Source organism: Triticum dicoccoides, chromosome 5B, assembly GCF_002162155.2.
Source record: "Triticum dicoccoides isolate Atlit2015 ecotype Zavitan chromosome 5B, WEW_v2.0, whole genome shotgun sequence".
Lineage (NCBI taxonomy): Eukaryota > Viridiplantae > Streptophyta > Magnoliopsida > Poales > Poaceae > Triticum > Triticum dicoccoides.
Window position 1 is genome coordinate 628,203,710 of NC_041389.1, and position 17,540 is coordinate 628,221,249.

Here is a 17,540-nt window from a genome sequence, read left to right on the forward strand (position 1 = left end):
CAAATGTTGCAGATCCGTTGACTAAGCCACTTCCACAACCCAAGCATGAGGGGCACGTTAGAGCTATGGGCATACGATGTCTATTTGATTGACTCTAGTGCAAGTGGGAGACTGTTGGAGATATGCCCTAGAGGCAATCATGTATGATGATATTTCCTATGTGTTTATGAATAAAGATAGTCCTTGGACATTATCAATGATGTGTATCAGCAAGTACGTGACTTGTTTGTGGGACTATGCATTGTATGATGACTGTCCTAAAAGGTCCCTAGTCGAAAGGGTTGTGTGGACGCGCAGCCGACTAGACTAGCATATGACACGGTCGATGACTTGGTCTCACTAGCCATGGAGCGTTGGATGCTAACCGGATAATATGGACTTGGAAAGGTCTAGTCGGATTCGACGTAGTCGGATCCGAGTCGAGATAAGGTCTGAGTCGGATAGACCCAACTATGAGACGCAGCGATATGTCATCTGTGAGTCTCTAGTACAACATACGTTCTATGTCCTAAGACCTGAGCTGACGCATGTACTTGGGATGGTGACAGACTTGCTTTGGGCCGACCGAACGCTACTCTGTGACTGGGTAGTTACAAAGGTAGGTTTCGGGTATGTCCAGTCCCATGCTGCGAGACATGGTCGAGCAAGATGGGATTTGCCCCTCCGATTAGGAGAGATATACTCTAGGCCCCTCGTGTGATCCGACCAGGATAAGCATGGCCATGCGACAAGGGTTATGAGATAGTCCGGGTAGTGGTCGGGATCACTGGAACGAGAAAGAGGTCGGGCTAGCACAAGGATGACAGTCTCGCCTTGAGCCCGACAACATATATCGTGCGGCAAAGGGAACAGAAGTGTGACACGTTGTATAGGTTCGCCTAACCAACTTCATAGTCTGCTTGATGGTCGGTGATAACCCACAAGTATAGGGGATCGCAACAGTTTTCGAGGGTAGAGTATTCAACCCAAATTTATTGATTCGACACAAGGGGAGCCAAAGAATATTCTCAAGTATTAGCAGTTGAGTTGTCAATTCAACCACACCTGGAAACTTAGTATCTGCAGCAAGGTGTTTAGTAGCAAAGTAATATGATAGTGATGGTAACAGTAACAAAAGTAAAGACAGCAAAAGTAATGTTTTTGGTATTTTGTAGTGATTGTAACAGTAATAACGGAAAAGTAAATAAGCGAGAACCAGTATATGGAAAACTCGTAGGCACCGGATCGATGATGGATAATTATGCCGGAAGTGGTTCATCATGTAACAGTCATAACATAGGGTGACACAGAACTAGCTCCAGTTCATCAATGTAATGTAGGCATGTATTCCGAATAAAGTCATACATGCTTATGGAAAAGAACTTGCATGACATCTTTTGTCCTACCCTCCCGTGGCAGCGGGGTCCTATTGGAAACTAAGGGATATTAAGGCCTCCTTTTAATACAGAACCGGAACAAAGCATTAGCACATAGTGAATACATGAACTCCTCAAACTATGGTCATCACCGGGAGTGGTTCCGATTATTGTCACTTCGGGGTTGCCGGATCATAACACATAGTAGGTGACTATAGACTTGCAAGATAGGATCAAGAACTCACATATATTCATGAAAACATAATAGGTTCAGATCTGAAATCATGGCACTCGGGCCCTAGTGACAAGCATTAAGCATAGCAAAGTCATAGCAACATCAATCTCAGAACATAGTGGATACTAGGGATCAAACCCTAACAAAACTAACTCGATTACATGATAAATCTCATCCAACCCATCACCGTCCAGCAAGCCTACGATGGAATTACTCACGCACGGCGGTGAGCATCATGAAATTGGTGATGGAGGATGGTTGATGATGACGACGACGACGAATCCCCCTCTCCGGAGACCCGAACGGATTCCAGATCAGCCCTCCCGAGAGAGATTAGGGCTTGGCGGCGGCTCCATGTCGTAAAACGCGATGATTTCTTCTCTCTGATTTTTTTCTCCCCGAAAGCCAATATATGGAGTTGGAGTAGGCGTCGGAGGGCCACCAGGGGGCCCACGAGGTAGGGGGCGTGCCCAGGGGGGGCGCGCCCCCCACCCTCGTGGACAGGGTGTGGGCCCCTTGGTCTTCTTCTTTGGCCAGGATTTTTCATTAATTATCCTAAGACATTCCGTGGAGTTTCAGATCGTTCCGAGAACTTTTATTTTCTGCACAAAAACAACACCATAGCAATTCTGCTGAAAACAGCGTCAGTCCGGGTTAGTTCCATTCAAATCACACAAGTTAGAGTCCAAAACAAGGGCAAAAGTGTTTGGAAAAGTAGATACGACGGAGACGTATCAGTCGGCACGCCTTGCTAGAGGCCGCTACCAACCGTGCATGTCGGAGGTGATCCGAACTGCGACCAAGCCGACTTGAACCTAAGGGGTCGCGCGCTTAAGGGAAGGAACCTACGAGGTCGGTTTGTAGGACACTAGTCGGATGTGATCCGAACTAGACTAGGAACGTGACCGAGTAGACTTTGGGCTTTAGGGTCCGTGCGAGGCCCAAGTGTTGAGCCCGCGACGGACGCCTATATAAGGTGGAGGTGCAGCGCACTTATTTGGTTGATCGCTTCGGCACTGCGACTAGGGTTTGCATGTGTTGCGAATAGACACCTCCACTCGCTGCCGACTGTGTGATCGGACCTAGCAGTCCGCCACACGGTGTTCCTCCGACACGCGCGGATACCGTTAGAGGCGGTGCACTTGCGCCGCTCCGGCGAACTTGTACGTGGGATCGGACGACCGGCTGTTCGAGGGAGATCGGACAAGGAGGAGACGATCCACGCGGACGCGCTGCCCCAACTCTTCTTCAGCGGCACGGCACTGCGCGTCTAGTGGTAACGAACTGTGATCCATCTCCCGTAGCATGTTCTTGGTTGTTCTACGCATAGGAAATTAATTTGCAGTCGATGCACCCTACCGTAGACCCCAACAATTGACATGTGTTTACCTAACATCATGACAAAACAATCCTCATCGGCTACATTAAGGAATTTCTTTGGAATGTTGTCATAGTACCAGGGTTACTTCTCAAATTGCTTGAGCATATTCGTCCAAGTTAGTATGTTAACGTTTACGGTCAATTCATAATCAAATACGCTGCTAACTACGATGCTACCATCACGCAGGCGATCGGTGCAACGCCCATGCCAAATCTTCAACATAATTGGAACATTGTTGGTCATGTCATCAGTGAGGTGGAGGCATTAATTATATGAGTGCATAGAATGTGATTGGAAGTGGAGGGAAGAAAGAAGGGCTCTATGCACCAACAATTAGGTATGTGCCACCATCGAGCGTCTTGGCAAATTATCAGGCATGTACCATTATCGAGTGCTGCTGGTGGACCTCAAGTTTAACTAGAGCATTTGAAATAAAGAAAACAAACTCGATTTTAGAGGGAAAACAAGTTGAAATAAAGAAACAAAACTAAAGATTATGAGAGATTGTTTCAACTAGAGCATGATGATCCGACTCAAAGAAAAAAAAACTAGAGCATGATGACAGATCCCATCATCTCACCTATGATCCTTCATCAAGTACTTCATCGAAGCCGCTCCTCCATGATCAGTGGCGTCCATAGCCTCGGCCCAAAAAGGTTGATTCCACAGGATTACACAATTGACCAGTCCTACTCCAACTCTGAAGGCGATCTTAGTTTAAAATATTAATATTTTGTTAAGATGTTAAACGTAACCATGACAGAAAAGATGTTGTACTGCTTTTCGTTGGTGTTCTAATGTTTCTCTTGCCCGTTCTTCCCAAAATGGTCAGGATGCTTCTAAATTGCACCATTACCTGATCAGGGCGAATGCAGTCTCAGACGTCCTATCTTCTGCCTGAGCCGATCTCGGCCGTCCGTAATTCTCACAGCGTCTGGTAAAAACCATCCGGCAGAAAACCTAACTCGCCAGCCCTGCCTTCAAAGAAAAGAAAAAAATAACTCGCCAGCCCTCTCTCTGCTGTCCGCTCCACAGCTTCCGCCGCCACCCTTCCCGTTCCCCTCCGCCACCGCTGCCGCGCTCCGCTTCTCCCCCCACGGCACTAGCTCCCGCCGTCGAGCTCCACCCTCCTCCAATCCCCGCCCCGGGCTCTGCTCCCCCCCAGTGCCACCACCTCCAATCCATAGCGCCGGCGGCGGCGGCGCTTCCGGCGACATCACTGGACAGCGGCGAGTATGAATATATATAGGTAGAGGGAACAAACTAATCGTTCCTCTGGACAAACTTCCATCTTACTCCAAGCCCACCTCCAGAATGGCAGAGCAATGCAAGATTTCTGCTGCCATGGTATCTGAGGAAAGGTCGTACGTGCTCAAGGTAGATGGATACTCCAGAGCCAAAGCTCTACTCAAGAGCGGCCAGTGCGTGAATTCTGACCTTTTCAGTGTTGGAGGCCACGACTGGGCCGTGGGATATTACCCAAACGGTGACGATGATGATTGTACCGATTTCATATCTCTTTTTCTAAGTTTTGAATCTGCCGTCGCTGAAGATGTGAAGGCGAAATTCACGTTCAGTGTACTTGACGAGAATGGAGAACCGGTGCCTTCATACAGCCATACGTTCCCTTTGGATACCTTCTTAAGCAAAGGTGATAACTTGGGTTGCCGTAACTTCATCAAGAAGGCTGATCTGGAGGCATCGGCGCATATAAGAGACGACAGTCTTACCATCAAGTGCGATCTCACCGTCATCCACGACGAAGAAACAATTGTTCCTCCAAGCAACCTGCACCAGCATCTTGGTGACCTCCTAAACAGCAAGGATGCAGCAGACCTAACCTTTCAGGTCGGTGGACAGAGTTTCTCGGCCCATAGATGTGTCCTCGCTGCTCGGTCATCAGTCTTCAAGGTGGAGCTCCTCGGCCCCACGGAGGAGAGTTATGCAGCTAGTCCTATTGAAATCCGTGACATGGAAGCAGATGTGTTCAAGTCGTTGCTCCATTTCATATACACCGACACAGTTGCTCCTGTGCTTGATGTGGTGATGGCCGGCCATCTACTTGTTGCGGCTGACAGATACAACATTGGCAAGCTGAAGATGATATGCGAGGAGAAATTGTGCAGTCACATTGATTCCGGCATGGTGGCAACTAGTTTGGCATTGGCCGAGCAGCATGGTTTCCATGCTCTCAAAAAATCTTGTTTAAAGTTCCTTGCTTCTCCGTCCAATTTGGAGGCGATGATGGTGAGTGATGGGTATGAGCATCTGAAATCTAGTTGCCCATATGTTTTCAAGGAGCTTGTAGCTGGAATCCTCCCGGCTGAACTGAAAGCAGCAAAGGATATTATCATGACAATGTGGAGGTAACGCCTACAGAACTAGGATCATACATGTCATCCAAATTTTCGTATTATTGGTTATGCTACTTCTCCATGTATGGTTGCTAGTGTATTTCTGAACAAAATTGTTGGTATTAATCATTCAATCTAATATATGTTCAGGTGAGTAGAATTGTTATGATACTTCTTGTCACCGTTGCCCTATTTTGTAGCGACTGACTACCATGCTAGGTTGCATGGGTCCTTGAAACACCACTATTAGATGATGGCGTTTCTTTGTTTTGTCCGTTATTAGCATTCATGTCTAGTTATGCACTGAAAAACTGAATGTAAAGTATGGATGCCGTGTATGTGGACCTTGGGATCTTGTGTTGTACTCCCTCCGTCCGGAAATACTTGTCATCAAAATGAATAAAAGGGAATGTATGTAGATGTATTTTAGTTCTAGATACATCCCTTTTTATCCATTTTGATGACAAGTATTTTCGGACGGAGTGAGTAACTCCGTTCAAAGCACTAAGCCAAAAAAAAAATGTACTCTTCAAGCATTTGACCATTGATATCCTCTGTTAGCTAATACGGAGTAGTTTTGACGGGGCATTGGTTATTATTTCCCTCTGAACATTGCTGGTAGTGCTGCTGTGCGCTTGTTATGTTGTTGGGGGTTGTTTGGATTCAGTTATCGAAAAGCCCTTTTTAGATGGAAAACAAGTTTTTGTAGTTTTCTGATAAGCACAACTGTTGTGGTTCTGTTGTCTGCTAAATAATATACCACGTGTTGTTGTCTTGAGAAAATGGCGGGATAAAAGTTGTTCGGGTCGTTACGTTCAGCTGGATTGTACTAGCATTGGTGACCAAATTGGTCAAGCAGCTTCTGAATCGTACACTGCAGATCGTATAGATGACGCCCCACAACCATTAACATTTGCAAGCCATCAATGCTTTCTGTTCCAGCAAATCGCCTACACATACAGTTTCTGGTCGTGCAAACTTTTTTTTTAAGAGTACGCCGAGAGCGTATCTAAGCTTTATAGAAGATGGAATTAGTTACAAGAAAATATCCATGGCAACCACCACGAACCGGCGAGGCCAACACCAACGCCTACTCCCATGGTACTCGACTACTCACACAATTGTTGTACACTCCGAGAGCTCCTGCCGCCAAAGCCGCAGCTCCTCATAAATATGCGTCGACAGCTCCCATTCATTGATTGTATCCCGCCCGCTGAAGACGCGTCCGTTCCATTGCTTCAAAATATTCCAACATATCAGCATGACCAGCGAGTCGAGTCCTTTGCAAAATCTTTTGGGGATGGACTTCTGGGAAGTGGGCCATCAATCATGGATGCGTCTGTCTCCAAAGGTAAGGTTCTGAAACTCAATTTCTGCCCATCGAAAACATTGGAACTAGACTTGCCTCGAGTACATGCACTGAAGCAGGATGTGATCAACAGTGTCTTCTTCTTGATCGCATAAAAAACGGACGTCCGTCTCATCTTCAAGCCCATGGCGAAATCTTCTGTCAGAGGTCCATAGCATATATTGGAAGGCCAGACACATAAACAGCCTGCACGTCAGGGATGCCGAGCACTTCCAATAGGCCGTTAGCACATCCTAGCCTGATCGCCCCCCCTCATTCATCATACGATAAGCTGACGCCGCCGACTACTACCCGAGTTATCCCACTTCCAGATCGCCTGATCCTCCTCGGTGGGGTTTAGGTGAGGTTTGTAGAGCAGTTCCCATAGGTGGATACTAAACCAGTCCCTCTGTGGGTAGTTCGCTCACAATATCATTTATCCAATTGCTCGAAGTAAGGCCACTTTGGGCGGACCTCCTATTAACAGTCTAGGTTCTGACCTGCCCAAAAGCGATTGGCGCTATGTCAGCGATCCTACTCCCATGGATCCAATGATCTTTCCAAAACAACACGTGTTTTCCATTGCCGATCTTCCAGTGCACCAAACTAGTGAACGCGGCCTGCATATCCTTATCCACTTTCATGGCCAGCCCTTGCCAGGGTCTCGATGCATCAGTGCGCCTTAGCCATTCCCATCTGAGTCGGAGGGCAATACCTTGTTTGCGCAGGTCAATCACTCCAAACCCACCAAGCTCCTTAGGGTGACAGACTCTTTTCGAAGCTACCAGACACTTCCCGCCATGTATTTCCTATGTGCCTGCCCAGAAAAACACCTTGCATCCTTTGTGGATGCAATCCAGAGCCCACTTCGGAGCGTTGGTCACAATCATCAGTAGGCATGGCCATCACCACACTCTTAATCAGGAGTTCAGGACCAATCTACCAGGCCTCGTGATCATGCCTCTAATCCAGCCAGGCAAGCAATTCAGCATAGAGTCGACCATCGGTTGCCACCGGTTGCGCGTAAGCTGCTTGATCGAAAGATGAAGACTGATATACTTGCACCGGAAGCACTCAAGCGTCTATGGAAATGCAGCGGCAACCCTCTCCTTATCACCCTCTCCAGGTCTGATTAGTATAGCCGAGGATTTTAGAAAATTGACTTTCAGCCCCGAGGCCTCCCCAAAGATCGACATGACTTCCTTAACAAAATTTAGGTCCAAAAACGTAGGCCTAATGAAGAGCACTACGTCGTCGGCGTAGATAGAAAGCCTTTGCAGTGGAGAACATCTAGGCATTGGGCTAAGCACTCCCATCTGCTGCACGCGAATGATTAGAGTCGACAGTGCATCCATCGCAATCACGAAAATTAGGGCTGAAATTGGATCTCCTTGTCTCAATCCACACGCATGCATGATCTTCGCTCCAACACATCCATTGACTGATGATTGACAGGTCGCGGGAACATGAGCCTGGCTAATTATTGGTTCTTTGTTGCTGATTTTGTTAACAAAAAAGCGCCGTGCCATTTGTGGAATGTGAACCATATGGAGATGAAAAGTTTTGTTTGTTCATTTGAAATGTTAAATTGTTGATCCGGGGTCACATTGACCGACGTGGAAAATCATTAATGTTGCATGCATTGCATCGGCAGATGGAAAGGCTTGGGTGCACTGGCACCTATTGTCTTCGTATGCAGTGCAGTGGCGTCTCCTCGTGAAGGTAATCGACTAGTAAATGGTGCGGCTAGGCCACAGTTTCCTTCTGGCTGTATGTGAAACAACTGGATCATACTTCCCAGCTGCATCTCTATATATAGATAGCCGAAGCAAAATCTCTCCTCTCGCCAGTACTCAAATCTACCAAACCCACCTCCGGAATGGCGGAGCAATGCAAGATCTCTGCTGCCATTGTAGCTGAGGAGAAGTCGTGTGTGCTCAAGCTAGATGGATACTCAAGGGCCAAGGGGCTACTCAAGAACGGGGAGTTCATCATTTCTGCCCTGTTCAATGTTGGAGGCCATGACTGGGCGGTAAAATATTACCCAAATGGTATTAAGGATCATGCCGATTCCATATCTCTTTTTCTACTTCTTGAATCCGCTCATGCCAAAGATGTGAAGGCGAAATTCAAGTTCAATGTACTCAACAAGAACGGAGAACCGGTGTCTTCATACGAGCGTACCCACTCTATATGTACCTTCTCAAGGAAAGGTTCAGACTGGGGCTCCCGTGAGTTCGTCAAGAAGGCTGATCTGGAGGAATCGGCCCACCTGAGAGACGACTGTCTCACCATCAGGTGCGATGTCACTGTCATCCACGGCAAAGAAGAAACAAGGGTTCCGCCAAGCGACTTGCACCGGCAGCTCGGCGACCTCCTTGAGAACAAGGACGCAGCAGACCTAACCTTTCAGGTTGGTGGACAGAGCTTCTCCGCTCACAGATGTGTCCTTGCTGCTCGGTCATCCGTCTTCAAGGCGGAGCTCCTCGGTGCCATGAAGGAGAGTTCTGCTGGTTCTATTGAGATCTGTGACATGGAAGCTGACGTGTTCAAGTCTTTGCTGCACTTCATATACACCGACTCGGTTCCCCTGCTGGAGATAGCTAGCAACAAAGGCGAAACAGATGTGGTTATGGCTGGCCATCTACTGGTAGCAGCTGATAGGTACAACATCGGCAGGCTGAAGCAGATATGCGAGGAGAAATTGTGCACCCACATTGATTCCAACATGGTGGCTACCAATTTGTCTCTAGCCGAACAACATGGTTTCTCACGCCTCAAAGAAGCTTGTTTGCAATTCCTTGTTTCTCCGTCCAATTTGGAGGCTATGATGGCTAGTGATGGTTATGAACATCTGAAGTCCAGCTGCCCATCCGTTCTGAAGGAGCTCATTGCTAGAATTCTGCCGGCTGAATATAAAGCGGCAAAGGATATTATCTTGGCAATTTAGTATTAATGCGTTTAGCATATATGTCATCCGAATTTTCAGTTATGCTACTTCTCAATGTACGGTTGAGTTTATATTTCAGAACAAAAATGCTACTCCTTATCAATCATGTTCAATCCAACCATGTGAGTTGAATTGTTATTTTCCTTTCTTGCTAGATATATAAAAGAAAGCATTATTAAGATTGCCCATGTACCGATGTACGTATGTACCGTGCTTATCCGTTTGTGTATTTGCTTACTTATTACCGAAAAAGGCTTTCGCCCCGCTTTATATTATAAAGCCACCGCACAATAAGCATTCAACAAGGTTCAACACAAACCACGCACACACACACACGGAGGTCCACAAGAATAAATAGCACAAGAAAGGGTCAATGCTGAAGGCACAACACAACAAGCCCTAAACCCAAAACACACACACCACAGGCTAGTCGGACTAGTCAGGCTCTAGGGGAGGAGGCGGTTTTGCTTACTTATTGAATCGATTACTTCATGTGTGCATGGCTAACATTCAGCTGGATGCAGAATTGGTGTCATCCTTGTTCCAGTGCTCGCATAAATGGTCTAAACTCTTATTTCCTTTTTCTTTTTCAAAGTCACAGCTTATATAGCCCTTGGGAGTTGGGACCTTCTGTTCTACAGTTTAAAGCACTAGGAAAAAAATGCATGTCATCTTGAACAATTGACTGTTACATTTTCTGTTAGCTCTAGTTCTGACCGGCATTGGTCGTTATCCCCGGCGTTCCTTGACGAGCTGCAGCTGAAGATCTCTAACTCTCCCCTCCCAGTTTTAGTGGGGGGTGACTTCAATCTCATCTGATCCCCGGATGAGAAGAATAATTCCCGGATTAATTTCCCCCGGATGCAATTATTCAACGATTGGATCGCCGAGCTGGGGCTCCGTGAGCTTGACCGGTCAGGTGCCAGATTCACTTGGACCAACCAGCAAGCTGTACCGACACAATCCGTGCTGGATCGTGTCCTAGTTTCCCCGGAGTGGGAATTGCGATGCCCCTTGGCATCGCTCCGGGCGGTCACCCGGATTGGCTCCGATCATGTCCCCCTTCTCCTCTCCACCACCGACGAGCGCCCCCCCTCCCCGCTGCGGTTCCGGTTCGAGCTCTTCTGGCTCAACCAGACTGGCTTCCGGGAGGCCGTCGTCGCCCGCTGGATTTTCGCTAGGTCGGCACCCCATCGCTCCATGTCCGCGGTCGATTCATGGCACTTTTGTGCCAAGCTAGCCCGCCAGTTCATGAAGGGTTGGGGGGCTAATCTTGGCCGGGACCTTAGAGAGCGCAAGAAGTCCATCCTGATTGCTATTCAAACCCTGGATGCTCGCGCGGACTCGACCGGGCTCTCCTCGGACGAGTGGCTGATTCGTTACGACCTGGAGGACCAGCTCTCCACCATCTACACGGATGAGGAGGCGTACTGGCGCTTGCGTGGTACCCAGAGGTGGGTGCTACAGGGCGATGCCAACACCGCCTATTTCCAGGCGGTCGCGAACGGCCGGCGCCGTCACAACTCCATCCACTGCCTGTGGGATGGAGACTCGCCGTTAGTTCTTCCAGCGGCCATCCGCTGTCATGTGGATGGCTTCTATAGGGCCTTATTTACCCCCACCCCGCGCGGTGGGGCGAGTCTCGCCCCCGACATTTGGTCGGGCGCGCACGTAGTCTCGCCTGAAGCCAATGCGGCTTTGGTTGCCCCCTTCAGCGAGGAGGAGGTCCTCGCTGCCATTAAGGGGATGAACCCCTCCTCGGCCCCGGGACCTGACGGTCTTCCAGTGGCTTTCTTCAAGACGTTCTGGCCGACCATCAAGCTGGAGGTCATGGCTCTCTTTGAGGAATTCTACTCGGGCTCCATGGACCTGGGTCGCCTTAATTATGGGGTGGTGACCCTCATCCCCAAGGTCCCGGGCGCCTCCGATATTCGTCAGTTCCGCCCCATCACAGTGATTAATGTGATTTTTCGGATCCTGGCTAAGGGGTACGCCAATAGGGTGACCCTCCTTGCGGACACTATCACCCACCCGAACCAATCCGCCTTCATTCAAGGCCGATTTATCCTGGATGGGGTGTTGGTGTTCCACGAAGTGCTCCACGAGGTCCGCCTGAAGCGCCATAGGGCGGTCTTTCTCAAGTTGGACTTCCACAAAGCCTACGACATGGTGCACTGGCCGTTCCTGAGGGAAGTCCTTCTTCGCAAGGGCTTCGATGACCGTTGGGTGACCCGAGTCATGCAGCTCGTCTCTTGTGGTCGGACTGCGGTGAACATCAACGGCGACATTGGGCCCTTCTTCCCTACCCTCTGCGGGGTCCGGCAGGGAGATCCCTTCTCGCCGTTCTTGTTCAACATGGTTGTGGATGCCTTGGCCGCCATCTTGGATAAGGCCAAGGCTGCTGGGCATATTAGAGGCCTTGTCCCGCACCTTGTTGGAGGGGGAGGGGTCTCCCTTCTACAATACGCGGATGACACCATTATTATGGTCGAGGGGTCTGCCTTAGAGATCTCCAACCTGAAGTTCCTTCTTCTGTGCTTCCAACAAATGTCGGGCCTCACCATCAACTTTGATAAGAGCGAAGTGATGGTGCTCGGTTACCCCTCTAAGGACGCACAGTCCATTGCCGACCGGCTTAACTGTCGGCTGGGTTCTTTCCCCACGACCTATCTGGGGATCCCCATTAGTGACTCGCGCCTCACCGTGGCGGACCTCCGCCCCACGGTGACCCGTATGCAACATCGCGTAGAGCCCTGGAAAGGGCGTTGGCTATCGAAGGCGGCGCGCATGATCCTTATCAACTCATCGCTAGCCAGCCTCCTGTGGTTCCTTATGAGCTTCTATAGCCTTCATGAAACGCTCCATCAGGAGGTCGCCAGATACCAGTCCAGATTCTTCTGGGCTGGGGAGGAGGGCAAGCAGAAATACCACATGGTCAGCTGGCCAGACATCTGCAAACCCAAAGACTAGGGCGGTCTTGGGATTCTGTCCTCTCGGCGCATGAACATCGCCCTCTTGACCCGCTGGCTCTGGCGCATCGCCAATGGGGACGGTGGCCTCTGGCTTACTATCATCCAGAACAAGTACCTGCGTGGACAGCCACTGGCGTTCTGCCAACGCTCGGGCGGTTCCCAGTTTTGGCAGGCCGTCGTCCGGCTGCTTCCGGTCTTACGTATAGGCACTTCCATCTCTGTGGGCTCTGGAGCTTCGACCTTGTTCTGGCTGGACAGGTGGCTCGGAGGCTCCCCTCTAGCCGCCCGGTTCCCCATCCTCTTCGACATTGTAGTTGACCCTTGGGTCTCAGTCGAGGCGGCCCTTATTGACTTAGGGCGCCTCGCGTTCCGCCGCCCTTTTGGCCCCGCTGAGGTGGCTGCCTGGGATGTCCTCCTCCAGGACATCGCCCTGCTACCTATGGACGTGGCAGATTCTCCGGACTCTATCTCCTGGCGCCTAGACCCCTCCGGCCGCTTCTCCACCAAATCCCTCTACGCGGCCATTGCCCCTTCGTCAGCCCCGGAGCCCTTTGGTCTTATCTGGGACATCCGCCTCCCACTTAAGATTCGGATCTTTCTTTGGCAATGGATCCGCGGCCGCCTCCCGACCGGCGTTGAGGTTCTTAAGCGCCATGGTCCTGGCGATGGAATGTGCCCCCTGTGTGGCACGGTAGAGGACGCTAATCACATCTTCTTCTTGTGCTACACGGCACAGTTCCTTTGGTCTTGTTTCCGCGAAACGGTTGGGGGACAGTGGTGCAACACCAACTTCCCTGGCCTGCTTGCGGAAATTCAAGCCTCCCCCCCTCGCTACAGACATATTAGATGGCTGTGCGTCGGGGTTCTAGCCTGGACCCTGTGGACGGTTCGCAATAAGCTTGTCATTCAGAAGGTGCCCCTTCGGCGTGCGACTGACTCCATCTTTAAAATGTGTGGTTACTTGCAGCTCTGGCGGCCGCTTAGCCGCCCGCAGGACCGGGACGCCATCGACAGACTCCTCACCGACCTCCGTTCGTTGGCCTTTCGCCTGGCGCCTCCGCTCCCGCCGCCACCACCGGAGCCCGACTAGAGGATGTTTCCCTCCTGGCGCTTGTGCCTTTTTGTGTGTGTGTGTTGGGCTTGTTGAGCTGTGCCCTCAGCAGTAACCCTTGTTGCTTGCTTGTGCTTGGACTTTGTGCGCGTGTGGGCTTTGTGTTTGTGTGAACCTTGTTGGATGTTGGCTTTGGCATTTGCTTTATATATAAAGCGGGGCGCGAGCCTTTTTCGGTAATATTGTTGGTAGTACAGCTGTGTATTATTATTTTTTTAGAAAAGGCTATCATGGCTAGCTTTATTACTTAGCTAGCTCATGAGCTGCGAAATTTGCTTCCCGAGCACAATGCTCAATCTTGACTTCCCAAAGTCAAAAACCTGATTGTCATCAGCCCCTTGCATTCAAAGAGAATAGGTGCTGCAGTAGTTGCATGGCTTTTCAGTGATTGTCATCTCCTGTACCACTCCAAGGCAGTCTTATTCCAACATTAGAATGAATGCCGAGATTTCTTGCAAGAGTCATGCCCTAACGGAGTGTGATAGCTTCAGCTTTATCAGCGTCAAGGATCTGCTTCAGGAGGCAATTAGAAGCAGAAACAAAATCACTTGCGTCATCTCGGATGATAGCTGTTGGATAATGAGCAACTATATTTCTTGAGGGCCAAAGGCCATTACATATACATGTGTGTCAAAGTGCAGAAAACCCCTTATATAACAGGGATATGCCGAAAAGAGACTATACACATCTAACACCCCCCCTCAAACTCATGGTGGATCAACAACACTGAGTTTGGAGAGGAAAAAGGTATGCTGCGCTCGAGTCTGTGCCTTCGTGAAGAAGTCAGCCAACTGTAACTCCGAGGGCACATAGTGAAGGCCGAGAGTCTGATCCTGCACAGCAGCACGCACAAAGTGGGCATCCACACCGATGTGCTTGGTGAGCTCATGCTTCACCGGGTCACGCGCAATACTGATAGCACCAGTACTGTGTGACAGTAAGGGAGTCGAGGTAGTAGCCAACACACCAAAATCCTCAAGTAACCATCGCAACCAGATCACCTCAGCCGTCAACATAGCCATGGCTCTCAACTCAGCTTTTGTACTCGAGCGAGAAACTGCAGTCTGTTTCTTTGTCTTCCAGGCAATCAGAGAGCCACCAAGAAAGACACAGTAAGCAGACAGCGAGCGTCGATCAGAGGGATCACTAGCCCAGGTAGCATCAGAGTAAGCCTGGAGCTCAAGAGAACTAGAGCGGGGAAAGAAAAGGCGCTGAGAGATCGTGCCACAAAGATATCGTAGAACACGGAGGAGGTGACTATAGTGGACAGAGGTGGGGGCTGAAACAAACTGACTCAGGATGTGAACAGGATAGGAGATGTCAGGACGTGTAACAGCAAGATAGACAAGGCTACCGATGAGGTGACGATAGCGAGTGGGATTAGGAAGAGGGTCACCATCAGAGGCACGAAGCTGAACGTTGAGCTCAATAGGAGTCACAACAGTGCGGTCATCACTGAGAGCAGCTCGAGCAAGAAGATCCTGAACGTATTTCTCTTGAGAGATGTAGAAGCCATCAGAGGTGGAGGAGATCTCAATCCCAAGAAAATAGCGAAGAGGACCAAGATCAGTCATAAGGAACTGCTCGTGAAGGCGGGCCTTAACAAAGGCGATGTAATCAGTGTCGTCACCAGTGATGATCATGTCATCAACATAGAGAAGGAGAAGAGTCCGACCACGAGGAGACGTGTGAACGAACAGCGCGGGATCATGGTCACTGGGCAAGAAACCAGCCGCGGTCACCACAGATGCGAAGCGCTCAAACCAGGCGCGAGGGGCCTGTTTGAGACCATATAGAGAGCGGCGAAGTCTACAGACCATACCATCAGGAGCATAGTACCCCTGTGGTGGCTGCATATAAACCTCCTCACGCAACTCGCCATTGAGAAAAGCGTTCTGAACATCAAGTTGAGAGATAGACCACTGACGAACAGAAGCCACAGCAAGAAGAGTGCAGACAGTGGTCATGTGGGCCACAGGAGCGAAAGTCTCATCATAATCGTGCCCCTGCTCCTGCTGAAATCCACGAGCCACAAGACGAGCTTTGTAGCGCTCAAGAGAACCATCGGTGCGAGTCTTAAGCTTGTAAACCCACTTGCAGGTGATGGGACGGACACCGGAAGGGAGGGGAACGAGATCCCATGTGCCAGAGCGCTCAAGGGCAGCAAGCTCCTCGGCCATCGCAAGCTGCCATTCAGGCTGAGTCATGGCAGTGCAATAGGAAGTGGGCTCAGTCAAAACAGAGAGACCGTACCGGTCAGGGGAGTAGCGACCAGGCGGAGGGCAAGGCCGAGCACGGAGGTTATGAACTGGAGGGGGTGTGAGAGGAGGTGCACCCGAGGTGGAAGGCTCATCAGAGGCAATATCCTCAGTACGAGAACGTCGAGTATAGTGGAGCGGAAACGGTGAGAGAGGGCGACGGACTGGAGAGGATGGGGGAGAGGTAGAGGAGGAGGGAGAAAATGGGGTCGGAGGTGAATGAGAAGGAAGGAGAGGTGTCGGAGGAAGAGGTGACACATGAGGCACATAGCAGGGTGTATCGGGGAGAAGAAGGAAAGAAAGGTCGTCCACAGAGAAGCTCGAGGAAGAAGAACGTGGGTAGTAAGAGCGAGACTCGTCAAAAGTCACATCACGCGAGATGCGCAAGCGACGACCCACTGGATCCCAACACCGATAGCCCTTGTGCTCATCACTGTAGCCAAGGAAAACACACTCGACTGACTGAGCAGTCAGTTTGGTGCGTTCGCGGGGGGCAAGAAGAACATAGCAGACGCATCCAAACATACGAAGAGCTGAGTAGTCAGGAGAGCGATCGGTGAAACACTCCATAGGAATGCCACCCTGCAGAGCAGTTGATGGCTGAATGTTGATGAGATAGGTGGATGCGGAAACAGCTCAGCCCAAAAATGGGGTGGAAGGGAAGCAACAATCATCAACGCACGAGCCGTCTCAAGCAAATAACGATGCTTTCGCTCGGCAACACCATTCTGAGCATGAGCACCCGGACAGGAGAACTGGGCAAGAGTACCCTATTCCGCGAGAAAACCACGCAACAGCTGAGAGATATACTCTCCAGCGGAGTCAGCACGAAAAGTATGAATGGGCGTGGCAAACTGGGTGTGAACCATGGCAGCAAAGCGTTTGTATATAGGGAGAACCTCGCTACGAGATTTCATAAAGTAGAGCCAAGTGTAGCGAGAGAAATCATCAATAAACAAAACATAGTAGCGATGACCACCTTTCGAATCAAAGGGAGCAGGACCCCAGACATCAGAATGAACTAAGTCAAAAGGACGCTGAGATACAGACTCACTAGTAGGATAAGGTAATTGAGTCTGTTTGCCAAGTCTGCAGCCATTACAATGTAAGGAGACATCTCCAAATACAGACCCTAAGAGACCCTGACGAACTAAGGAAGACAAGCGAGAGCCACAAATGTGACCGAGGCGATGATGCCACTGCTGGAAGGACACAGACGAAGAGGCGGCAAGAGCATGAGAGCTGGCATCGGTGGTGGTAGCGGAAGGAACACAAAGCCATTCAACCTCCCAAAGGCCCTCTGACTCACGGCGCCGGGGCCAGCACCAACCAAAGCCTTGGTGCGACGATGCTGAATGGAGCAAGAGTCGATATCAAGAATGACACCACAACCAGAATCAGTAAGTTGGGCAGCGGAAAAAAGATTCATGGTAAGGCGAGGAACATGTGAAACACTCGGAACAGAAAACGATGGAGTGGAAAGAATACCACGACTAGCAACATTAAGAGATGTGCCATCGGCAGTAAGAACATTGATAGGTGAATCAAGAGGCCGGAGAGAAGACAACACGGAAGA

At 50.0% G+C, this 17,540-nt stretch overlaps 2 protein-coding genes across 2 annotated transcripts; both read left to right on the forward strand.

The window, feature by feature from the left end:
* The first annotated feature begins 4,197 nt into the window (after nt 1-4,197).
* Nucleotides 4,198-5,341, forward strand: LOC119306412 (BTB/POZ and MATH domain-containing protein 3-like). The gene has a single exon (XM_037582636.1). It carries the CDS (start codon nt 4,286-4,288, stop codon nt 5,339-5,341), a length of 1,056 nt encoding a protein of 351 aa, XP_037438533.1. The 5' UTR covers nt 4,198-4,285.
* Nucleotides 5,342-8,552: 3,211 nt separating this feature from the next.
* LOC119306413 (BTB/POZ and MATH domain-containing protein 2-like) lies at nt 8,553-9,623 on the forward strand. The gene is made up of 2 exons (XM_037582637.1): nt 8,553-8,853; nt 8,887-9,623. Exons 1-2 carry the CDS (start codon nt 8,553-8,555, stop codon nt 9,621-9,623), a joined length of 1,038 nt encoding a protein of 345 aa, XP_037438534.1.
* Nucleotides 9,624-17,540: the final 7,917 nt, after the last annotated feature.

Bases quoted from the DNA above. Each gene is read 5' to 3' on its own strand.
- LOC119306412 (XM_037582636.1), top strand. From the start codon at position 4,286: ATGGCAGAGCAATGCAAGATTTCTGCTGCCATGGTATCTGAGGAAAGG.
- LOC119306413 (XM_037582637.1), top strand. From the start codon at position 8,553: ATGGCGGAGCAATGCAAGATCTCTGCTGCCATTGTAGCTGAGGAGAAG. The intron at 8,854-8,886 runs GTACCCACTCTA...TCTCAAGGAAAG, and splicing joins ACCGGTGTCTTCATACGAGC to GTTCAGACTGGGGCTCCCGT.